Here is a 26,131-nt window from a genome sequence, read left to right as displayed (position 1 = left end):
AAGTTGCATTTGATTGACCTCAAGAAAAGTTATAGTTACAATGAGGTTGTGGGGATTTAAACCTTAGATATCTCCCTTGGAAACACTAGAATGTGCAATTTGAGTTACATGGCTCTTAGAATGAAGAATGGAAGTTGTACGGTGTGCAGCCATAGGCCCATTTGGCCCTAGCCCATGCCCAAATGAACCTGGATATTACCCCACCCAGACCCAACCTCCTGACAGGCCCATTATCCCTTAGTTCGGTATAAGGTGGTCGGTGAGTGCCTTCACCTTGTTTGGTAATACGTCGGTAGCACTGGAATGCCTTGGGGAATTATGCTGCCGAAAAGGATTTGGAGGTTAACACCAGTTCCAATGATCTCAGTTCCATTTTCAATGTAGCATATTCCTTGTCAGGAATAATCAGTTTAGGCCCCTCCCACAAGAGTGAGATCAGGCGTAATGATGAGCTTCCCATTATCCTAAAGCTATAAATAGGAGGAAGGATAACAGAAAGGTGGTTGGTGAATTGGGTATGAGAGAAGAGAGAGAAGAAGAGAGCACATAGATACACAGGAGGGCATAGGACGAGCTGTATGGTTGAGTGGTTGTTCTCGAGACTCGCCTAGGAGCTATCCATAGTAGGAAATCCAAGTACCCACATTACAAGTAAATTGTGAGCCCAAATAAAAAGCCCAGTTAAAGGAGACTGAGGTTTGGGTACACACAATTGGTGCCATCTGTGGGAATCTCCTACATAACTGTAGTTCTGCCGAGGTTCAAGCAGTAACAATGTCAGACCATCATTCAAGGAGTTACGCTGCGGGTGGGTTTGGAGGATCTTCTCAGAGTTCTAGTTGGCACAAAAAGAGGTACAAAAGGAACGAGGATCGTGGACATGAATAGGATGAGGAGTATTCTAGCTCTATAGAGGGATCATCCCAGACATACCGATTAGTATCTAATGTTTTCGAGCATGGACATCGTGATAGGAGGGATTAGGATTTGGAACACTTACGCAGGTTGGTGAGGGACTTGGAGTTAGAAGCGTGAGGTAGACGCCGATGAAGGAATCATGATGAGCTGGTCGAAGGATCTATGAGTGTGGGGGGAAGTCATGGGGAGGCATCTCGTCAATTTGGTTCATATCAATATAGGGATTGGTCTCAGGGTTACGACGGCTGAGATTCAGATTCACCTGAGAGGTGAAGGCCACGGGATGTTGCGATGGATGCCATGAGCCGATCGTTACACAGAGCAGCTCTATCTCCGTTCTCGAAAGAAATCAAGTAAGCACCTATGTCGAGCAAATTTACCCAACCCTCTTTCATCTCCTATGACGGGAAGACAGAGTAAGGGGAAGGCGCCAGCCACAACGCCATATTCTAAGAAGTCTCGGCAAGGAGGTTTTCAACCAAGATCTAGAGGGGGTTTGAGGATTCAAGAGCCCAGTGATCGGGCGGGGGAAGTAAATGTGACATTTAAGGAGCCCGTGCATAAGATTTTAGAGCCAATAAAGAACGAGCCATACTTTCGGTGGCCGAGCAAGATGGGAGGCAATCTGTCCAGAAGTCATTCATGCTGCTTCGATGGGCACTTCGGTGACTCAAAGAAAAGGGGTGTTGACCGTGGTGCCAGTAGAAAGTCACCGAGAAGAACTACCCCTCAGGAAAAAGGATAAGGTGTGCTTGGGAACCGATTATGTTCAACAATGAAGATTTGGAGGGAACATCTCAGCCTCATGATGACGCTCTGGTAGTCATTGCTCAAATAAATGGTTTTATAGTAAAGAGGGTGCTAGTGGATCAAGGAAGTGGAGCCGAGGTAATGTATCTCGATCTGTTTAAATGGCTCTGGGTCTGAAGAGCAAGAATTTATCTAAGTATGATACGCCGTTGGTGGGATTCGATGGCCAAATGATGGTTCCTGAGGGGCAAATCTCACTTCCTATGAACATGGAAGGGAAGGAGGTAATGGTAACTTTTATAGTGGTCGACTCATTTTCGCCGTATATAGCCATTCTTGGTAGGCTATGGATTCACGCCATAGGAGCAATTCCATCCACTTTGCATGTTAAGGTCAAGTTCCATATTGAGCAGGGTATTGCAACGGTGAGGGGAAATCAGCAAGTAGCTCGGCAATGTATAGTCGCTGCTATCAACTGAGAGATTAAGCAAAAAGAGTCTACCAAGGAGGTCCATTTGTAGCAATTACAGGATCCTCGAGAGGAAAAGGGGGCTAGCAGTGCTAAGGATTTGATCAAAGTAAGTATATTACCAGATGAGAACAGAAGTTTCCAGATAGGAGTAAGTATGCTACAGGAGGTTAGAGTGAAATTATTGTTATTGTTGGTACAAAGCTTGGACGTTTTTGCCTAGAGTTCGTATGAGGTGCTCGGAGTGGATCCAGAGTTTATAACTCATTGACTTAATGTGGACCTATCCTATCCGCCGAAAAAACAAAAGCCTAGGAGGTCAATAAAAGAGCATGTGGAAGCTATTAAGCAGGAGGTAAAAAGGTTAAAAGAAGCCAGGGCAATCAAAGAGGTTTATTTTCCAAAATGGCTGGCTAATAAGGTGGTCGTGAAAAAGAAAAATGGAAAATGGAGAGTATGTGTGGACTTTACCGACCTCAACTGGGCATGCCCAAAAGATCCTTTTCCGATGCCGAAGATTGACCAATTGGTGGATGTAACGTATGGATACCCAAGGATGAGTTTTTGGATGCTTTTCAAGGTTACCATCAGATTTTCATGGCCACGAAGACCAGGAAAAAACATCGTTTATCTCTCCTGAGGCTAATTATCACTTCACGGTGATGCCATTCGAACTCAAAAATGCAGGGCCACATATTAAAAGATGATGACCCTGATGTTTAGAGAGAAGCTCGGTCATACTGTGGAGGTATATATTGACGATATGGTAGTGAAAAGCAAGGAGCAGGGGCATGTTGCTGACCTTATTGACATCTTTGAAATACTCAGACGACACAAGCTACATCTTAATGCCGACAAGTGTGTCTCTGGAGTGGGAAATGGCAAGTTCTTGGGGTATATGATCACTCACTGGGGGATAGAGGTGAATCTCGACCAAATTAGCACCATAGAATGCCTCAAGTCACCAAGTAACCCAAAAGAAGGGCAAGTCCTGACCGGTATGTTGGCTGCATTGAACCGATTTGTTTCAAAGTTTGCTGATTGATGCCATCCATTCTACCAACTGTTGAAGAAATGGAAAGGATCTATCCATGTATCTCTTGGTATCCAAGCATGCTATAAGTGTCGTGTTGATGAGAGACCAGGGTATACAGCAGCCAATCTATTACATTAGTAAGTTGTTGGTCGACGTAGAGACAAGGTATTTGCCTTTAAAAAAGTTGGCCTTAGCATTGGTGCATGCCACAAGAAAGCTGCCCCATTACTTTCAAGTCCACACCGTTTATGTACTGACTGAGTATCCATTACAGTCACTGCTAAAGAAATCTGACTTCACGGGCCAAATAGCCAAATGGGGAACTAGGCTTGGCTTATTTGATATATGGTATAGGCCTAGAAACTCGGTGAAAGGCCAAGTTCTAGCTGACTTTGTCACAGAGTTCTCCCCGAGAAGGGAAGCGAAGATGGTGTACCACGTGGATGTTCGGCAATTGAAGATATTTGTGGACGTTGCGTCCAGTGTAATGGGTGCAGGGGCTAGGATTGTTATAATCACACCAAAAGGAATACAGGTGGAGCATTCTTTTATGTTGGTTTTTAAAGTATCCAACAAGGAAGCCAAGTATGAAGCTCTGCTCATTGGTATAAGGGCTATTCCTGACCTGGGGGCACAAGAAGTCAACATCTACTTGGATGCACGGCTGGTTGTTAATCAAGTGGACCGTAGTTTTGAGGCCAAGGACTCTCGGATGATTGAATACTTGCAGTTGGTAAAACAAACCATAAGACGATTTCAAAAGGTGAGGGTGATTCAAATTTCTTGGGGACAGAATAGGCATGCGGGTTCTTTAGCCACGTTGGCCTCATCGTTAACTGAGGAAGTACCCTGATTGATCAAGGGGGAAGTTATCAAGGAACCCAGCATAGAATCAAAGGTGAATGTCTCAAATGTTAAGGTATATGAGCCATGTTGGATGAATCCAATCGTTGATTTTCTGGCCGAGGATCGTGTACCGGACAATGAAAAGGAAGTCGAGAGAATACGCATAACTGCTGCTCAGTATTGGCTGTCTAAAGATCAAAGATTGTATCAGAGATATTTTGGGGGGCCGTATTTGTTATGCCTCCACCCTGATAAAGTCGAAGAACTTCTGGCTGAATTACATGAAGGGGCGTGTGGCAATCATGTAGGGGGATGGTCTTTGGCTTACCAAGCGATGAATCAGGGGTTTTGATGGCCACAAATGCAGAAGGATGCTGCCGAGTATGCGTGGAAGTGTGACTAGTGTCAAAAACACGCCCTGCTGATCCATCAACCTGCAGGAAGCCTGAATCCTATTAGCAACCCTTGGCCGTTTGCATAGTAGAGGCTAGATATCATCGGTCCAATTCCTCGAACTATTGGAAACTGAAGATTTGTACTGGTAGCTGTGGAATATTTTACTAAGTGGGCTGAGGCCAAGGCGTTAGCCAATATAAGTGATGTAGACGTGAAGAAGTTCATATGGAAGAATATAGTGACCCGATTTGGAGTGTCGGAATCTCTTGTATCAGATAATGGCTTACAGTTTGACAGCAAAGGCTTTTGTAAGTACTGTAGCGATCTTGGCATCAGGAATAGGTATTCCACTCTAGCTTATCCTCAAAGCAACAGTCAGGCTGAAGCCACGAACAAGGTAATCGTGAATGGGTTAAAGAAGAGGCTGGAAGGGATTAAGGGGCGATGGACCGAGGAGTTGTCGATGTTCTATGGGCCTACTGGACAACCCGAAGAAGGTTAACCGATGAAACCCCTTACTCCCTAACCTACAAAGCTGAGGCTATAATCCAGTGGAGATAAGCTTGTGAAGTCCACGGGTGGCTGGTTTTTCGACAATCAACAATGCAAGTCTGATGGTGGGTCAGTTAGATTTGTTGGAGGAGAAGCGAGAGGCGATAGTGATACATTTAGCCGATTATCAACGTAAGCTTGCTTGGCAGTATGATCGAGGCGTAAAAGTAAGGGATTTTGTGGCTGGAGACCTGGTACTACGCAAAGTCGTGGGAAATGCCCAGGACAGTAATGCCGGGAAGTTAGCACCGAATTGGGAATGACCGTATAGAGTCACCACCATAGCTAGCACAGGAGCGTACTACCTTGAAGACATGGAAGAAAAACCACTTCCTCGGCCCTGGAATGTCCAAAACTTAAAGAAGTTTTATCATTAACTATATAAAGTCTGTGTTATGAACAATGAAATAGAAATATCTACAAGCTATTATAAACAATGAGGTATATGTACAGTATGTAAATAATTGTCACCCCTCCCCCTTTTTTAGACAAATTTGCTAAGGACAAAAGCTTGGTTCGGTTTGATCCCAGTCACCGACCAAGTGAAAACCTTACATCAAAAATGTTCTAAGGACAGAAACTTGGTTCAGTTCGATTCTGGTCACCGACCAGGTAGAAATGGTTCAATTCGATCCCAGTCACCCGTTCCTCGACATTCTCCACGGCCTTATCTTTGTCCTTCACTGTGGCCTCGGCAACCTCCTTTAAGGCCCTTTCCTTGTCAGCTTTTTCTATAGCATCCTTCAACCTGTCTTCCATCATATAAACCAACTGCGCTGCCTGTTATAGCAACATCAATGGTTATTAAAAAAAAAAGGAAAAGAAGTAGTGAAGAAACAAGTAAGAGATGTTACCGCTATGGAATGCCATTGCAGCCGGATAGCCAATGCCTCATCACTCTCGCCGGAGAAGTAGTGCACATCTTCAAGCAATTGCAGGCCTTGCCCAAGGCTTTGAGCAATCCGTCCACCCTTACCTTGGGCCCAATTCCTTAAACTGGAAGTCACAAAGAGAGGCTTGTTCCCGAGCCTAAAAGTTGTGTGTCATCCAACAGTAGGGGGTGCAAATGAGGACGCTACATTGGACCCGACCTGCCTGGTTAGGTGTGCGCCACTAGTCGGTTCCCAGATGACCACAACAGCTGGGGTAGAAGCTGGAGGAGTCCTTGAGGGAGTATCTTTTGGCCTTACTACGGGCTAGTCGGTAGTACGGGGTCTCTTTTGAGTACGAGCATCTAGAGAGGGCTGATCCCGACCTCGGGCTTGCTATTGTTGCACCAAATGACCATTGGGCAATAACCGGTCAACTGTCATGTTTCGGCGGACCACCATCTCGTCTTCTGTTTGTTCGGCTTCAGCACTCGAGGAGTTCACCAACTCAACCTCTTCTTGGTCGGCTGGTTGAACCTCAACACGGGTCTCCTCAACTAGTATATGAACGACACAACCTTAGAAAACAAAGTCAGCTGATGTGTCCTTCTCTGGTACCAATGAGTTTGCCGTAACCAACTAGAGGCCGAGATCTTGAGCTTCTCCTACTGCTAAATTGGGGGGAGGAAATTAGGATGTCGTACGTCAATGTAAGACAATAGAGGGCTGTCTACTAGCAAGGCTTGTCCAAAAGGTTGATAGCTTGTATAGACCGAAGCGCAGCCGAGTATGAGATGAGATGCCCGAAGCTGCCCGTCAAAATTGACAAAGATCTCTGATCGGAGCATAAAGTTCAGGTCTCTCACGTGCACGACCCTAATGTTCGATCTGAACCTTTTACCCTCTGTGCATCATGACAAATGGAAGTGGTTAATACATATTCAAATAATAACTTGAAAACTAATCACGACATAGACTAAAAACAGGTTAAAGGTGCACGGTACCGACCAATGTCCTTAGGCGAAGTCAGGCAGGTAAGTTCGTTGGCATGCCAATTACTGCTCACCCGAACAAACTCTCTCGCAGAATTTCTGTTAGAGTCGGGTAGGCACGATATTAACCGTACCCGTATGTTCCTAACATTCAAGTAGTATGCCGATCTTATGTTACCACACAAACTATACATGAATTTTATGTCATGGTGATTTAACTATAACCCATAAAAATGATTTAGTCGGCTAACACAACTCACTACTCGGTAAAAATTGGGTGGAAGTTGGTCAGGACATAGACCATAAAACCTAAGGGTTATAAGTATTAGAAGGTTCATGGGAAACCTAACCCCTCCTTCTAATAGGGTCATTAAAGGGAAGAATACTACTTAAGGACGCCATTCAAGAGCAATGTTGTCCTCGTGGCAATATGATATTTCTACATCCTCAGGGATAGCAAACCTAGCCCTAAAATTGGCCAAGGCTGCCTCTGTATCAAGAAGATGAGCAAACCCCATTCTTTACTATGGAATAGAAACAGAAAAGAAAAAAGAAAGTAAAGAAAGGAAGGAAGTGAGTAAGGAAACTTACTGTGGGCTTTAGGAAATTTTTGTTCTCTGTTGGGGAACCTATGCTAGGTAAGGAGATTGTGCTCGGCAGTGAAGAACTTAGAGTAATAAGAGAAGGAAAAGATAATATGATGGGAAAGGGGTCCCTATTTATAGGGTGGAAGCAATTAATGAAAAAAAAGGGCAGGAAAACCTTTTCAAATGTCTTTTTATAACCCCCACACATGTGGCCTCGGTTCACGAACCGTCAACCATTATTACGTCCAGATATGACAGGTTGCCATAGCGCTTCTTTTAAGGATATTAATTGTTGTCTTATCCATCATTAATGACTGACAGTTAACTTTGCCAAGGATTTTCAGTGCAACGATACAAATCCTTGATTCATTCTCGGTTACTGGACATGAATCAAGAGGGGGCTATTATACGATGTGCGGCCATAGGCCCATTTGGCCCTAGCCCAAGCTCAAATGAACCTGGATATTACCCTGCCCAAACCCAACCTCCTGACCAGCCCATTATCCCTCAGTTCGGTATAAGGTGGTTGGTGAGTGCCTTCACCTTATTCAATAATACGTCGGCAGCACGGGAATGCCTTAGGGAATTACGCTGTAGAACAAAATTTTGAGGTTAACACCAGTTCCAATGATCTCAGTTCCATTTCCGATGGAGCATATTCCTTGTTGGGAATAATCAGTTTGGGCCCCTCCCACACAAGTGTGATCAAGGGTAATGATGAGCTTCCCATTATCCTAAAACTATACGTAGGAGAGGATGACAGAAAGGTGGTTGGTGAATTGGGTATGAGAGAAGAGAGAGAAGAAGAGAGTACAAAGATACACGGGAGGGCATAGGATGTACGGTTGAGTGATCATTCTCGAGACTCGCCTAGGAGCTATCCATAGTAGGAAATGCAAGTACCCACGTTACAAGTAAATTGTGAGCCCAAATAGAAAACCCAGTTAAAGGAGGCTGAGGTTTGGGTACACACGAAGCAAAATTTAAAGAGAAGTGATATTAAAGTATAATGGAACTGGTAAACATAATTTAAAGAGAAGTCGAAGAAAGAATGGAAGAAAAATCTCAATTCAACCCTTCCATAAACAGTGCTCTGCTCATTGTATGTAATATTTTTTACTTCCTGTTTGCTTTAGGGTAATTGTTCCATTTGAGTGTTTGGCAAGTTACTATGAGTTGGTTTTTTGTGACCTAGTAGTCCATGTTTTTTAGTTTTGATTGGTATGTTAGTTTGATATTTGGGTATGTGCCTTGAGTTCCTTGTTGGATCTCTGTAAGGGTCTTGTGAAGCATTTTTTTTCTTGTGGTAATGAAGTTCCATGAATTATCCACCAAAAAAAAAGGAAAATTGAATTCAATTTTTTTGGAAGTATGGCCTCGAAACAAAAGATGCAAAATATAACTTTTTTTTTTTGGCTGAATAATTTGACAGTTCTAGCTAGGAATACGCAAATTTAACAAAGGAAAGAGCAGCAAAATTACCATTTATTGAGTGAATTATTTAATGTCAATCACAAATGAGAAATGATATGTCCACAACATTTTTACAACAAATCCTAAGTAGCAAGTTGTTACTGGTTGTGATTGTTGGAGCAAAAAAGTAATCTTTGTGTTAGATTCAAATTTGAACCAATAACAACTAATCACCTGTAATTTTTTGTAAAAATGTTGTGGACGTAGCATCTCTCATCACAAATATTATTATTACATATAAAAACTTGTAAAAATTTAGGTACATTTGAGATATGAATTACAGAAATAATTTATTTTGGGGAGTTAATTTTTAAAAAGTGGAACTTTTTTTAACAAATGATATTTTTTTTAATAAATAAGAATATCCTAACCTCTTTAAGTATCTAATTATTCCCTCAAGTGGATGTAGTCCCATGTCCCCCATTCCACACACAGTAGGTTATTACAATAAGAAATCCCTTAAGGATGGCCCCAAGATGGAGGTAAGAGTTTTTGAAGCAATGATCTCATAGATATCATGAAGCTTTAGGAACCACTTAGCTAACCCATTGAGGTTCAAGTGACACATTAATAAGTTGTAATTAGAAGTAAGAAAAAAAAATGGTGTAATTAGATAATTCACATTGGTTGTGCTAAAAAATTTAACTTTTAGCAACTCAAAAAATTATTTTATCTCTTAACACCCCACTTTACAATAAATCCTACATCCCATATTCTATTATTTTACCACTTCATTTAAATATTTTGTCTTTATTTTTTTTATATAAATCTTTCTTTATTCTTTATTATTTCTTTATGCATGAGAGAGAGAGAGAGAGAGAGAGAGAGAGAGAGAGAGAGAGAGAGAGATTGAACAGGGAAAAATTAAAAACAGGAGTGGGTAAGTAGGATTTGGATCCAATGCATTAGCTAGTCAATACCACCTTTTATGTGTGACAGGAATGTTAAAAAAAAAAGTTAAAATTTAAAAGTTAAAAATTTTTTTAATCCAAAGGCTAAGATTAAAAACACTTTTAATTTCAAACATTGAAAATGGTATTGCATGGTACTATTACACCGGATCTCAATCCAAGTAATTGAACCCAATCCCAAGACAAGTTTCTACAAGCGATCTTGCCAATTAGGAGTGGGAAACTAGGATTTGGATTCAATGCATTAGCCAATACCACCTTTTATGTGTGAGAGGAAAGTTTAAAAAAAAATAAAAGTGAAAAGGTAAAAGTTAAAAATGTTTTTGATCCAAAGGCTAAGATTAAAAGCATTTTTAATCTCAACCATTAAAAGTGATATTGCGTGGTACTATTACACTAGATCTCAATCCAGGTAATTGAACCCAATCTCAGGACAAGTTTCTACAAGCAATCTTGCCCCTCAAGAGTGGGTAACTAGGATTTGAATCCAATGCATTAGCCAATACTACCTTTTATGTATGAGAGGAAAGTTTTAAAAAAAATTTAAAAAAAAATTAAAAAAAAGAAAGATAAAAGTTAAAAATGTTTTTGAAGCAAATGTTAAGATTAAAAGCACTTTTAAGCTCAACCATTGGAAGTGGTATTGTACAATACTACTACACCATATCTCAATTTAGATAATTGAACCCAATCCAAGGGCAAGTTTTTAGAAACAATCTTGCCACTAGTTTCCTATCACATTTGAACACTTGTTTATACATGATAACTATAAATAATAATACAATCACAAATTATTTTATAGTATTTTTACAATTTTTTTTTTTATTTTTTATGGGATCGAGAGAGTTTTATAAACTATTACTATAGCTAATTCTTATTGATTTTCGTATAGGCTTACCATCAAATTACTTTTTCATTAATTTACTTATAATCATTTACTATATTAATATTAATGGTCTGTAAAAAAATGTGTAACCTAGTATTTTCCGATAACAATGCATGAATTTACAAGTGTATTTTCTGTGCAACAAGTACATGATAGTACGCTGTAGATAGACAGAAACACACGTGTACTTCCAAATTCCAATGCATGCATACTTCATACTCGACAACTGACCAATTAAAGTGACCCCCCAAGCCATTGAGCTACATTTGGATTTTACACAGAAAACTACTGTAGTTGGTACCTGAATGCATTAACTTTACTTTACGAACCTTCACCAACAGCCTCAATATTTGGGGATCAGTCACTGTAAAAAATCTGATAAATCTGTCTATATTGGGTAATGGGTACCTGTAGTCCGTAGTTTTATTAGAAGGTAGTTGAAATTGTGAAATTATAAGGAGATAAAGGAAACTGCTGAACAATTTTGGTGCGTACAAATGGTTCGTCCTGTTTCACCGGCAGGGCAGCTTCATTCATTGGAATTTCTTGATTTACCATAATGGACCAAAATTGTACATGTTAGAAATTTCTACATACCAACCAATTTATTATATTTTTCTAATTCAGCAAAAAAAAAAAAATTATTATACTTTTCTAGGTTTTCTTTCTTCTTTTTTTAAGTGCTAGCTAGTCAGAATCAATTTCTAATTACATTAAGGTCGTGTTAAAGGACATCCAAAAACTGCTTCATCAGATTTTGACCAGTTTTATAAGGTTGGAGTCAATGGTGCTAACTTTTTTAGTTTCGCTTATTATTTCAGTAGTATTTTCAATCTTTATTATTAATTCATACTAATTTTTTATTAGCTGAACCTCACAATATGATAACTCATCTTTATATTGTACGGTACCCTTTCCCTTACGTTAAAGCCCATAGCAGCCGTTCTGGTATGATTGGTTTGTAAGGGGGGCAGAAATACACATTGTTGTGTGGGATATTTGCTAGGGAATTCTATGTCTCCATCAAGTTCCGAATTATTTTTGCTGTGTCCAAAAAGGTATCCAATGCCGCTAAGTCCGTTTTATAGAAGCAGACAAGAAAGAAAGAGAGAGTTCAGATATGACAGACGAAGAGAGAACAAATAGGGACCATTGATTGTATGCATGGGATGCTCTGGAGGTATAGGCTTAGATAACCTGGGTACAGCTACGTACTGTGAAGTGTGAACTCATCTAACAATGTTATGATTAGATAAGGTGAAGGATATAATGAGCTTAGACCTATGCTATCACAACCATAGCTCTTGCATATTTGGAACCAAATATCGTTTTAATCTGTGGTTATTATGACTTTATACTTATCTTCTTCTATACGTATATATTCCTCCCCCACCAAAAAAAAAAAAAACAGTTCTACTTTTTACACGTGGTGTAGCTTGACATGGGCTTGATGACCAACATAACTCTCAATAAGTCCAATTTCCGTGCTAAAATCAAAAAGTGAAAGGAAAAATTATACAATATATATTTTAAGAGTATAATAATGTTGTACTCCCTATTTTTACGTAAATGGTAGATCCTATTATGAATTGAATTAATGAAACTTAATATATCATATGAGATGAAGCAGTACGACTATTCTCCCCCAAAATATTGCATAAAACTACCTAAGAGAAAGAGACATACACATAGTAAATTTAACACAAAACTTGCATTTCAATTTCCAAATAAATGCTAACGGGCTGCTATTTCTTGTAAGAGTAAAAGATATAAGTTCATCTGGTTCTACTTTTAAAGATTGCAAAAGTGCTTTAAGAGCTTTAAAGCTCTTTTAGGTTCTCAATTTTTGCTAAAGAACTTAAAAAGGAATCTCTTTAAAGTTGTTTTTAGCTTTAATTAAGACTAATATTGAAATTTAGAGTTTTTTTTTTTGTTTTAAAAACATAATTACAATAACTTAAAATTAACTATTCAGGGTTTATAAATTCAGAATTTAAAGTATTATTTAATATAATTTTTCAAACACTCTAAATGCTAAATTCTCAAAAAGGAAAAAAAAAAAAAAGAAAGAAGGAAAACTAAAGAACATTTGATTTAAAACTTTATATCGCAAAAGCTCTACGACGTCTAAAGATCTCCCTTTAAATATGTACTTCTTAGAGTAATTCTACAGAGACATATATAATATAGTCTAATTGGATGGTTTTCTTTTAACTTCGTAAATCAATAATATTTTTTACTGTGAGTTTTAATTAATTCAATTGGTAAAATCTCTAAGCCATAGGTTTAAACTCTTTCAAAAAAAAAAAAATTATACTTTTCACTGTACTAGTGCATTGTCATGACTTGTTAGGAGGACCGTTTGTTTTGTCATGGTTGTATCTTCCAAACGAAGGAAAGATAGTAAAACAGAAGACGAGTAGATGGTAGAATAAAGGAAGAATGAGAAAGTGGGAACGACAGTATAAGTTTTTATTTTTAATTAAAAAGATAAGCTTAGAAAATAGGGAAAAAAAAACTACAAATTGTCAACCTCTCTTTTCTCTCTCACACCTAGTTTTTTGTGAATTCCAACTTCTTCTATTTCTAGTGCCCAAAACTCTTCTCCACCATGTCCAAGGATCATATGATCTCCCAGAAAAATCTACCAAAACCTCCACAGCTTCAAGCTCCAAAACAAGTAGATGATGATGATGATGAAGGGTGTAGAACACCAACTTCTCCTGATCACAAAATTCCAACCACACAAAGCTGCCCACCCACACCACGAAAACCAGCAAGAGTATCTGTGCACAAGAGGAAATGGGCAGACCTGAAATTCTTTGAAAACACAAGGCGTGAAGAGTTGGAGTCTTTCTTTCAATCAAGCTTCAAATCTCCTAGGTTTACGTCTCATGCTGTTAAGAGAAGATGTACTAGTGTATGAAATCTTACTCTAGGTAGGTAGGTTTCTAATTCCTGTAAATTATCCAAATGAAGTTTTCTTTTGTTTAGTCTTCTTTTATTAGTTAATCTTCTTCTATGATGTATCTAACACCTATATATATATACGTGTGATCTCAATTGAAATAATTACCATCAAATCACTATGCTTCTTGCTATAGGTCTAATATAACTGAGATCAGTAGTAATCAAATGATATGTAATATGTATCCATGATCACTTCATCTATTTCTTGTAATTCGATATTTATGATCCAGCACCACACGTTCTATTGCTCTCGCAGTTTACGACACCTATGATTTTACTACGAATTGAATTGTTTGATTTTCTTTTTTCTTTTTTTGGGTGCCAATTTTGCTTTGATTTCATGTGCCATATCCCTCACTAATTAATTGATTACTTGCCGGATCTACCATATAAGTTGGTGAGGTAAATTAATCCTGGAAATAAAGGTCACTGGATAAATGTTGCATAGCTTTCAAAACTGTTTGAACTGACAGTCAAATCAGCCGGATTATGAATTGATTTGTTTTTGGGCTATTGTTGTTTTTACAATACTAGATATGCAATAAAACAGGTAACAATCCATTAAAAACATACACTTCTATTAAAGAATATTGGGAAAGTAAAAGTTTCTTGAGATCAGTCTATATAAACTCATCTAATTCATTCCATGAAGTAGGGTTTCTAAGGAAAAAAAAATTCTCTTACTATATCTCCAAAAGGATTTGAGATCTTTTTTTGTTTTGTATTTTTCTGTTTTAAAATCACTTTCAGATTTTGTTTATTGAGCATGTTTTTAATGAGTATGTTTGGCCAAGCGAAAGCTGCAAATAATAACAACGTACTTAGAATGTACGATCCTTTTCTCTGTACTTACCGTTTGACATTTTCTTTTCTTCAAGTCGATAAGCTTGTAAGTTGTAGTTGTTGTAGCCCCGTATTAGCCACCAAACATGGATAAACAGTAATATTCCACGGCCAGTCGGCCATTTCTCTGACTTTTATCAATCTGAGCAACAGGTACAACTCGTATGCCCATTGGAATATTATTGGCTTATTATATATATAACATACGAGAGAGAGAGAGAGAGAGAGAGAGAGAGAGAGAGAGTTGGCTGTTGGCTGGGGTGCTCGTACTTAGTAATGTTAAGAAGGAAACTTGTAACTCTAAGGAGTTGGCTAGTGATTCTTAAGTTCTCATGATATTTATGAGATTCTGAGTTTGAAACTAGAGAGATTACATATACTTAAAAGAATAGTCAAATACTTAAAAAAGTTTAGATACACTCATTTGTCAAAAAAAGGGAACCTGATGAGTGTCTTGAGCAAAATTAAATTATATATCAATACAAATACGTAGTTACTTTTCATGTTCATGAAAATGGACATTGATTTTCATAATATTTTAAAGTTGGTTAATTTAGTTGTTAATGCATATTTATAATTTAATTAATTGATAACCCATACCCATTCAATATAAGTATGAAGAAATAGTTACTTTATTACTATTTTTTTTTAAGAGGAAACAATAGTAGACTTAATTGATTAAAGATCATATTGTATAATGAGAAAGAGAAAAGAATGACATTCTTATAATTAGGGTTGTACAAAAAAACCATTTGACCCGCCAACCCGCCATTGACCCACATCGACCCAACCTAATCCATGCGGGTCCATGAAGTGAGGTGGGTCGAGTTGGGCTGATTAGATGTAAAGTTGTAATTTACAACTATGTTTTATATTAGCTTTATTCCATGACAAAAAAAAAGTGTTGTAATTGCTTTAATTTTGTTCCTTGTAATTTGTAGGATTTTATTGTTTTGGGTTTAGTATTAAGTTGGTGAAGAATCGAACATGAATTGAAGAATAAGTGAATTTCGCGAGAAGCTCGCGAGATGCTAACCCGCGAAAGAGCCACGTGAAAAATACATGCTGAAAGTTGAAGAGTCATGCTAACTTGGAGGATTTCGCGAGTGTCTCGCGAGTAAGGCCTTCTCGCGAGATACCTGCAAAACTCTCTACTTGGAGGATTTTTAAATGTGACTTTCTTACCATTCACTCATACTATATATACCCTCATTACCCACAAAAGTGAAGGAGGTCATTCAGAAAGAAAAACCTTAAATAGATTTTCAACAACACACACACATCCTTTTAAAGAGAGAACTACTGATCCTTAGTGAGAAATTATTGTAGCCTCTTCTCCTTCCCTCTCCCATCGTCATACCTTGAGAGAAGATTTGTACCCAAACACAACCCACACATTTTCAGAGTGTAGAGAGTGTTTTGAAGCTTGGGAATCTTTAGGGATTTGCCAAAAGAAGCTGGTGAGGCTTGGCGGATGCAATCGAGTATATTGCGGGATCCAAAAAGTTTAAAAAGACACGGTTCCGAGAAGTCTTATTGGAGTAGGAGCTTGGAGGACTTATGTGCACTGGATAGATTAGGCTTGGAGGGCCTCTTGATATTTGTATATCCCAACTTATTGTCTAGTGGATCGATTTACCACTAGGAGGGCGGCAGAAAGATTTTTCGCCGAGTTCTTCGATTTCTTCTTCGATAATACATTGACGTGTTATCTTATATTTGCATCTTTCTTCCCTTACTCTTGTACTTTACTTTTATTGTTTGTTGTTCATGTTTATGCACTAGAGTAGTTATCGATTTATTGCGCCTCATTTACTCTTATTCCGCACTTAGATAAGTTAGAGTAAAATCAACCGAGCCATAATTTTTTTATTTGGGGGTCTAAACAAGCTCTTATGTATTCACACAAATCAGAACTTTCATTAGACAACAAAATTATGCTAGTCGGGTTAAATAGTATGTTGAGATATTTCTAACTTGCATACCTATATATATATGTATGTATGTATGTATGTATTGTCATATTGCAAAACTCTACCTCGATTACCCACTCACTTTTTTTCTCTCATATCTTTCTCTCCCCTTTTATTTTTTCATTTTCACATTTCTCTTCCCCGATAAACTCCTGCAGTCCAGCTGCTCTTTCTAAGATTTTGTTAATGATCTTACTATATGTAGAACTCTAATCTCAAATCTTGAGTTTTTTTTGTTTTTTTTTTTTTTTTTTTCAGTGTGACTAAATTTCAATCATTCTAATAAAAAGTAACATCAGATTTGTAATTTTTATTAAAAAAATTGTAATTTTCCTTTCCTTCTTTTATTTAAGGGGGCACACAACTATGAAATTTGTTTGAAATAATTTCATTTAGTCATTTGAGTTTACCAACATACCCAATTGGCTCAATCCGCAAGGTTGAAACCATTAAGATTTGCAATCGATCCATCAGATTTAAAGAATGATGGGTTGTTGGCGGATTGGAATTTTCTCAACCTACCATTCTTAGGTTGGATAAAATTATTGACTTCCACTTGTCCAACCCGGCCCATATGCACCCCTACTTCTAACCAAACGGTGGCCTCACCATTCTCTTTTGTAGTACTAACAAGAGCTAAAGCTGTACTATATATTACACCATAAAGGTATACTAACAAAGGATATATAACAAAAAAATTTCATAAATAAGATTAATATCCTCAAGAATCCATATGACTTCCAGCGAGCAAATCCTATATGAATTCAATAGATCAACCACCTCTCCAATTCTCTCCATGATGACATTAGCAAAATAATTTTCTTAACATAATAATTAAGCTTATCTCATAGTTGAGATTCAGCAAAAGACTTGTGCAAGATTCAGCCTCCTCATTACAGAGTGCTTGTGAGAAAGAATGATAAATCTTTCTGACAAGAGTTTAAATTTGATTGGCAAACCATTGGGTATCTTCCTTCCTCACCAAACAACAAAGTTTCTGCACTGCTTCTGGGATCCCAAGCCCGCAACAATTTAAACTAAGAATTTTCATATTATGAAAAGGGGTTGAAGACCTCCCCTGATGAAAAAACTTGCTAAAAAATTCTCTTCATTGATATTTGGTCAAGTATATCTCATCTTTGTTGATATTGTGGGGAGTAAAAGGACCCAAGTGGGCATATGGGCCTTTGGGCTGTAGCAAGGAGGGCCGACCTGCTCTTGGGCTAGGAATTTGTTAATACTGCGAATCGGCCCATACGCCGAGGGTCCGAGGACACATCCGAGGGTAAGTTTCTCCTCGGATAGACCCAGGAGAACTCGGAGCTTCACTATGAAGGTCAAGGCAATATTCCGGAAAGACTGTTGGTTAAAAGGGGGAAATCGTGAACCTTCAAGGTACACCGGTATTAGAAAAATACCAAAAGCAAAGGCTGCCACCTCCACATTAAAGACTCTGCACTTACCTCCCTGGCCGCATTAATGGGAAAGTGACCCCTGAACAGTAGAACTGAAACTTCTGGTCACTATTCAAAGGTACTAAGAAAAGAAATATCTAGGAGGGAGGGGGTTGGAGCAACATGTGGATAAAGTATCAGGAAAAGAAGTATTTAAGGGGGATGAATGCCAAAGAAAAAAGGAGGATCTAGAACGAAGAAAGAAATTAAGAATTGTAACTTTTAAGAAAGAAAGAGAAATAATACGGAAGTAGTCCTCGGCTTACGTCCGAGGAGGCCTATTTGCAATTATCATTTGTTATTTACATGTGTTTGTAACTCTTAACCTGTTATCAAGTTCTCAGTACCTCTAACCTAGATTTCAAGCCCACACTCTATAAATTTGATTGTTTAAGGCTCATTGGGCCTGAGCCCGTAGTTGTCTTTGGGGTCCAGGTGCAATTCTGCACTTACAGATACTTCTATCTAAATTAAAATCATATATGAAAGAAAGCGAGGAATTAACGAATTAAAATTCATTCACAAACTATAATTTAAATTATGTATACTTAATTTAGAAACTAATAATTTGACTTCCTATTTTTTTTCTCTAAGATATAATTCTAAATTAGTTTAATTTAAGTGTACGTGTGTGAAGCTCCCTTTTGAAAATTTAAATCTTGGCCCTTACCTCCTCCACCCCTCCCCATTTCACAAGAGCTTATATTTGTATAGTGACTAGCTATCACCCTTGGCAGTGGTAATAACTAATAGTTTGACTTCCTTAATTTCTTTGATAGTATACACGTTATTTAAAATTTTAATTAATTTTATTTGAATTGAGCTTTGAAGGGACCATTTAAATTTTCATAAATAGAGGGGATCCGCAAAGAGTACGTAATTTTATTGGATGAAGAGGAATTCATTGAATTCCAAAAGGATATTTTGGGCACATTCCCTATCGATTTGAGTATCCACAAATTCACATATATCTCAAACACTAGTATTTAAATAGACTAGTTTGCCTTTTTCCAAAAAAAAAAAAAAACTAGCTTGTAATCACATGCATATACATTGATATGTTAAAAAATAACTATAATTTGACATGTATTAAAATTCTTACCTTAGTTAAATAATACTGACAGTGATTCTTTTTTTTTGCCAATCTCTTAAATTGTATTCTTGATTGAGCATCCACTTTAATACATAATATATGTTGTGTACCTCTAATCTAATAGTTTAGTAAATAATAAAATAAACGTCTGATCAAAAATAAAATAAACGTGTTAAAGTTTTCTTAGAATTTCGACGTGGACATCAATATTCCATACTATGCCACAATCATCCCATAATAACAAAATCCCCACTCATCCATTTCTCATAAGCTGAATCTCCCATATTATGAGGAATATTTTTCAAATATTTCAATTTTTTTTTTTTTTTACCTACAAAGAATGGTTTTCATAGCTTGTACCTAAGCTAAATAATTTAGACCATTTTAATTTCTTTTCTAGGAAACTGATTGAGGCATATCATGACAGTAAATTTTTCTTTAATTATATCAAATACAATTAATCTAATTTGATGAACTAACAACCAGTCAACCTAATCATATTACCAAACCATAAAAGAAATCCCACATGTCAAACAATACTCTCGCTCTCGCATATTTTCAATCCAAATCTTCCACAAATGGGCAAACAACCATCAATCTAGTCCTTCTAAGCCTCATTTGGCACTTACAGGATTAATACAATCAACTGAACTAGCTAAAGAACAAAACTTAGCTACAAAATCGGTTGTAACCTAAAGTTACAACTTCCTTTAAAAAATCAACATTATTATATATTTTGAAAATCTAACCATTGGATTGCATATTCTTTATACTCTTAATACATTTGTTATATTTTATACATAATTTTAAACTACAAAAATTTGCAATTTAAACAATTTATTAATAACATAACTATTAATATTTTATTTTCTTAGAAATTTTGCAAGTATGGAGGATATAAGAAGAAAATGTAGTCCAATAGTGGATTTGTCAAAATTCACCTTCAATCAAATGATATTGAGTAAGGTTGTAGCCTTAAACTACAACTAATTATATATATCTAAACTTTTTTTCTTAGCTAAAAGACTCCAAAATAACAAATCGAAAAAAACAAGTTGGTAATTTAAAAAATCATTGTAAAATAGAAAAATCACTGCAAATGGCCTTAAAAGATTCTTTTTATTATTATTATTAAAAATCACCTTTTAATAAGGGACGGAGTCACTCTTGAACAATGGAGGGTTTTTTTTAATTATTAGTGCGCACACACACACACACACACATATATATATATATTAATTTTAGAAATTTTGTTCTATAAAATTACATTTTGCCCCCTTAACAATATCTTTAATTCTTTTGAGAGTAATGTTGCAACCACAAAAGTTTTCTACAATATTTTCACAAACTATTGAGGTAGAAAATTTTTATTGGTTTGCATTTAGGTCCACTACTTACATCAATTTTTTACATAACAGTAATCATATCAGCAATTTATAAAAACTTTTGTAACTCTAGCATTTTCCTCCTTTTAAAGGCCATAAAACATTTATAGATCTAAAGTTTAATACAAAATATACAAGCCCAGAAAAATTAGTTGATTAACAAAAACTACCAATAGCGAATATATATATATATATATATTCAAATTAACTAATTTTATCCAAAACAAACTACTCGACCTTTTAAAATATTTTAAACAAATTAATTTTGTCTTTACCCAACAGTGCGCATCAAAGGCACTTCAAAAAAAAAACCGAAGCAACTAAACAACAAAGCTAGAGGCCAAAACCGACACACGCAGACAACAACAAAACCGCCCCCTAATTCCAATTTTTGACTTTGTCTTGCATGTAATGGTAGAAGAAAGAGATTAATGGTGCTAACATATGCTAAAATCGGCATACCCTTGTTATTTGACGGTGATCTCCAAAATTACTTCTGCATATTCTAGGGTTCAATCAGATCTATGATACCAAGTTATAAAAAATGAGTTTTTAGGGTCAAGGGATATATATAAAGAATAATAAAGAGAAATTAGGAAAATTTCTGAGGCTTAATCATTCCGTCTCTCACCGTAACACATTTATATCAAAGTGATATGTGACTAGATTACAATAATATTCCTACACTAATATAAAATAATAACAAACCATTATAAAATAAACAATGGCAACTCTAACAATATTGCATGTATTGGTGGTGGAGCAGATAGGAGAAAGGCAACAATGGTAGTGGTAGTGGTGGTGGCGCAGCAGCATTAAGCCATTAACACAACGGAATGACAAGAAAATGTATTGGACTCTTTTTGTGTTTAATTTTCAATATATATTTTCATTTGACCATGATTTTTTACTGCACCCACCTTCGGAAAACACATGTACGCGTGTGTATATATATACACACAATTGTAAGTAAGAGTACATTTAATCAACTAAATTATTATTATAATAATAAATATTTCATTTATTCAACCCAATATCTAAATGGACCAACAAATCTTTAACCAAAAGAAATATAATTTATATCGTTAATGGCATAATAGTCGTCTTTATGTTTGTCTTGAATTTTAGTACAAGATCGTTTACAAGAAAAAGTGTTACCGACAGTACTGTGTACAGCACTATCACAAACCGACGCCAAAAACATAACTTTCAGCTCTTTCAGTGAATCTTTGGCTATTGCACTAAGGATTTTGAGGAGGTTGAGTCGGGGACTTTGTCGCTTGCTTAATTATGAGGAGAGGTGTTAAAATGTAAGTTTTTCCTATGCCTTTGTCGCTTGCTTAAGTCCATGTATATAGATAGAGGAAGAAAACAATGTAAAGCTCAACAATAATTTTCCAATTGTTTTCTGTATTCTATATATATATAGCCATACACGTGCTTATGTTTTGACAAAGGACAAATTTTATTTGATACCATAGAAAATCTGGAATCTGATCTCTTTAATATTGTTCGGTGCTACGGCTTACATGAACAAGGTAGCCCCTACCATGTTTCAGTGCACCATTACAAGTCACCTTTCTGCTGATGGGATATTTGGGAGAGATGAGGTTATTACAGAATTGGCATGTGTGAAAAAATGCAATGGAATTTTTATAATAGGGTAGCATCACTTTCATACCAAACCATTTTTATTATTCACAAATTACAATACACTCAAATAATTTTATAATTATATATATATAATAAAACTTATTAATTTTAAACTATAAGTTTAATTCATTTGTTATGATATTGAGTAATGAGACAATACTCAAAGAGTCCAAAGTTTTTTTAAAAAGTAAAGTGAAGATTATTAATTAAATATAATCTCAATTTAATATGAATCTTTACATATACATCAATTGTGTCAGGTTTAATAGATTGAATGTTGGTAAAGCATGAAAAAACAGTTGAGTCTATGATATTTATTTTTGGTCCAAGATGAAGACCCAAGAATTATTGAATAAAATGATGTTTTTGGAATCTTAACACATGCTCAACACGTACTTAATTAATTGAGAATTTTAAAGTCAATGTCATTTAAGAACAATTTATTTAGCTTTTTTATTAAAAGTACCATAAATGAAAGATAAAGGTAAATAAAATAAATAGGTAACTGACTCACATAATACCTACAAATAATAGAAAAAAATAAGTAATAAAATGACTTATAAATGCATTCTAAACGGGCTTCTAGTTCCGATCTAACGCAATTTACTCTAGATCAGCTTATGCACAACTTTTTTATAAATTTTTTTTAATTTTTCATTGGGCGTTGTTATTAGTTTTTCACATATAACCATATTGCCATGTTATTTATTTCTTGCATTTTAATTTATTGTTATTTCTTGAACTAGTTTAATTTATTTTTTCCTAACTTATAAAACTCGTTTGCATGATTAGTTAATTAATTAAACTCAGTTTTAAATCAATTTATTTGCAACAATCGAGGTCTAAATTTTGCCACACATTGATTTTGAAATTTTAGTTTTTTTCTAATTTTCCAGCTAAAATATCCCATAATGCAGCTTTCGGCTGGGAAGAACAAATCCAGACCGAACAGTGGAAAGATTTGGGCAAGTATTTGGATCTGGACTACTGACTGCTATTCCTACAGGTATCAGAATGCTAAGGATTGCCACTTGACTGGCCCAGTGTATGAAAAAACCAGGGGAAATTTCTGGTGGGGGAAAGTCAGTCAAACTAAGAAGGTTGTATAGAAAACTTTTATAGGTAGCTGCTAATTAGTCTAATATTATTAGACAAACACATAAACTACTTCCAATCATGAATGAAATATTATATGAAACTAAATTCAAAACAGAAAATAGCACAATCAGGCTAGTCATTTTCACCATTTTTATAGTATACCAATCACAAAAAATTTGCAAAATATGTGACAGTGTAAGTGAAATTTCACATTAAATAAGAATAACAAAAAATAATAATGTCTTTATATATCTTATCTATACTTCTATACTATTATTTAAGGGGCTTCCCCTGTTTGAGCCGGATTTTTTTTTTTTTTGTTCCAAAATATCCTTACATCCCTAGATTTAAGTAGAGACAAAACTAAAGGATAGTCTGGTAAAAATATATATCTAACTTGCACTAAAACATTGCTTACAAAATAGAAACACTCTTCCACTAACCCACTTCTTCAAAGTAACTATACGTTTATTTTTTTTAAAATAATAAAAAACTAGCCTCTGAACACGCGCTCACGTGCGTGCTCAGAGGCTTTTCTATTTTTTGGGTAAATGTTAATTTAGAGCATTCATTATAATCTCTGATTATTACATTTTTCAATCACAAAAAAAACCTAGGAGTGTGATGAAAAATATGTGTGTTGAAATAACCTTTCATCACACCCCTAGGTTTTTTTGGTGATTGAAAAATGTAATAATCAGAGATTACAATGAATGCTCTAAATTAATATTTTAATTGATGTTGCATCCTTTATAATTTGAGATTATTACATTTTCTAATCACAAAAAATCTAGGGGTGTGATTTTAAAATTATTTCACCCACAAATGCATTATAATAGAAAATGTAAAAAGTGTGTATAAATATATTCTTATATTGGTGGATAAGAATAAAAACCAATATTTCATTTTCCTTCTATAATGCAGTCAAAACACAAAGCACAAAGCAATATATGTCAAGGCTAAAAAAAAACTCAACCCAACTTAAGCCATTATTAATCCACAAAAATATTGAGTTTAGTAACTTTTGTCAAGTTAATTTCATTTTTCTTTTTTTTTTTGCAGTCAAAACACATATCATATGCAGAAGTTGTATATGTCAAGGCTAAAAACAAAAAATCAACCCAACATAAATAAATAAAAAATATTTAAGTCAATTTTTTCAAGTTTATAAGCACTAAATTATGGAGAAAACTATATAAGAAATGTTCACACTAAATTTTGCTTTTACTAATTAGGTTAAACTTCACTTAATGTTGATGTTAAATATGTTGCTTATTAACATATGCTTAAGGACATGCTTCTAAAATTATCCTCATTTTTAGAATTAAAATCCATTGAAGAAAAGACAGAGTAACATATTAGACTACTGTTAATTTTTTTAAAATTAAAAAACTAAAACATAAAAGATCAATATACATTCACGGAAAATAATTATTAGAATGAAAGAGTATTTTTCTCAACAAAAAAAAAAAAAGAAGAATGAAAGAGTGTGACTTTCGAATCCTTCATTAAATCAACATGAAACAATTACATTAACAATAATACAAAAATAATAATTGATGTTTGCTCAAAATAAATACATAGTTCCACATCATTAATTAATGTTTGCCCTTCTCTTGCATTTACATTAAAAATAATTTTTTAAAATGCTACACATAAACACATTAACCCAATTTTTAGGAAAAATAATAATCTAAGACCGAATCACACCAAAGCTATAACTTACCAAATCAAGCAAACATTCCTAAGAATCACATTGAATCAAAACGTGAGATCATAGAACAATATTGGATAGTTTTCAAGCATAAAACTTTATAAAGTTGTAGAAATGGAAGTAAATATTACTACCATAAAACTACATAAAACATTCTTACATGGAATCGCATGATCCATCCCATCTTTTAAATTGCAGCGTTCAGAGACAAAGAGAAACACTGACTATTTTACTAAAGAAGGAAAACTGCAAACATGGAAGTGTATACCATGGAGTAATAAGGATAACTAGTTTTATTTTGAAAACTGAAAAAAAAAAAAAAAATGATAGTTATTCAAACGTTTTATTTTGAAAATCAATAGGAAAGTGACCCTATTTTTTAGGCAATGTTTTAATGGAAGTTAAGGTTTTATTTTTACCGGATTATCCTTTAGTTTTGTCTCTACTTAAACATAGAAATGTAAGGGTATTTTAGAACTAAAACAATCCAGATTATCCTTTACTTTTTATATATATATATTTGTTTTTAGATAAACGTGAGGTGTTTAACTTATTTTTCTATTTAAAAAAAAACAATAAACGTATAGTTACTTTGAAAAATAGGTTAGTGGAAGAGTGTTCCTATTTTATAGGCAATATTTTAGTGCAAGTTAGACATGTATTTTTACCAAACTATCATTTGGTTCTGTCTCTACTTAAACCTAGGGGTGTAGGGATATTTTGGAACTAAAAAAAATATTTTACCAAACTATCCTTTAGTTTTGTCTCTACTTAAACCTAGGGGTGTAGGGGTATTTTGGAACAAAAAAAAAATTCGCTCCAAACAGGTACAACCGCTTAAATAGTACTTCCTCCGTCCCACTTAGTTTGTCCTCTATTATATTTTAGGATGTCTCAAAATATTTTCCTGTTTCTAATAATAAAAGTCATTAATTTACTAATATTCCTATTATACCCCTATTTAATTTTCAAAACAACTCCATTTGAAATGAAAATCAACAAATTTATTTAAGGGTAATTTCGGAAACTAATACATTTTTAAAAGTTAGACAAGACAATAAATGATGTTCTCTTAAAAAGTTTGACTTTTCAAATATGACAAACTAAATGGGACGAAGGGAGTAATATAGATAGATAAGTTAAGCAACCCATGTTGCTGCTGTTTTTTTCCTTTTAAAAAAACTACCCCATGTTTATCCCAAAAAAAAAAAACTAAATATAAAAAAAAATAGTTATAAAAAAATAAACTAAATAGATATATAC

General features: G+C 35.3%; 2 protein-coding genes across 2 annotated transcripts; both read left to right on the top strand.

Moving 5' to 3' along the window:
- The first annotated feature begins 1,829 nt into the window (after nucleotides 1–1,829).
- LOC142606368 (uncharacterized) lies at nucleotides 1,830–2,147 on the top strand. Its single transcript, XM_075777732.1, has one exon. It carries the CDS (start codon nucleotides 1,830–1,832, stop codon nucleotides 2,145–2,147), a length of 318 nt encoding a protein of 105 aa, XP_075633847.1.
- Nucleotides 2,148–3,228: 1,081 nt separating this feature from the next.
- Nucleotides 3,229–5,230, top strand: LOC142606367 (uncharacterized). Its single transcript, XM_075777731.1, has 4 exons — nucleotides 3,229–3,936; nucleotides 4,036–4,323; nucleotides 4,585–4,812; nucleotides 5,042–5,230. The coding sequence occupies exons 1-4, from the start codon at nucleotides 3,229–3,231 to the stop codon at nucleotides 5,228–5,230; spliced, it is 1,413 nt and encodes a 470-aa protein (XP_075633846.1).
- Nucleotides 5,231–26,131: the final 20,901 nt, after the last annotated feature.

Source organism: Castanea sativa, chromosome 8, assembly GCF_040712315.1.
Source record: "Castanea sativa cultivar Marrone di Chiusa Pesio chromosome 8, ASM4071231v1".
Classification (NCBI taxonomy): Eukaryota; Viridiplantae; Streptophyta; class Magnoliopsida; order Fagales; family Fagaceae; genus Castanea; species Castanea sativa.
Note: the sequence above shows the minus strand (reverse complement) of the source record. Positions and strands in the feature narration are given on the sequence as shown.

Excerpts from the sequence above, each read along its gene's own strand:
- LOC142606368 (XM_075777732.1), top strand. The coding sequence starts at position 1,830 with ATGGCTCTGGGTCTGAAGAGCAAGAATTTATCTAAGTATGATACGCCG.
- LOC142606367 (XM_075777731.1), top strand. The coding sequence starts at position 3,229 with ATGTATCTCTTGGTATCCAAGCATGCTATAAGTGTCGTGTTGATGAGA. Across the intron at positions 3,937-4,035 it reads CCATAAGACGATTTCAAAAG|GGGGAAGTTATCAAGGAACC; the intron begins GTGAGGGTGATT and ends TGATTGATCAAG. Across the intron at positions 4,813-5,041 it reads AGGCTGAAGCCACGAACAAG|TTAGATTTGTTGGAGGAGAA; the intron begins GTAATCGTGAAT and ends ATGGTGGGTCAG.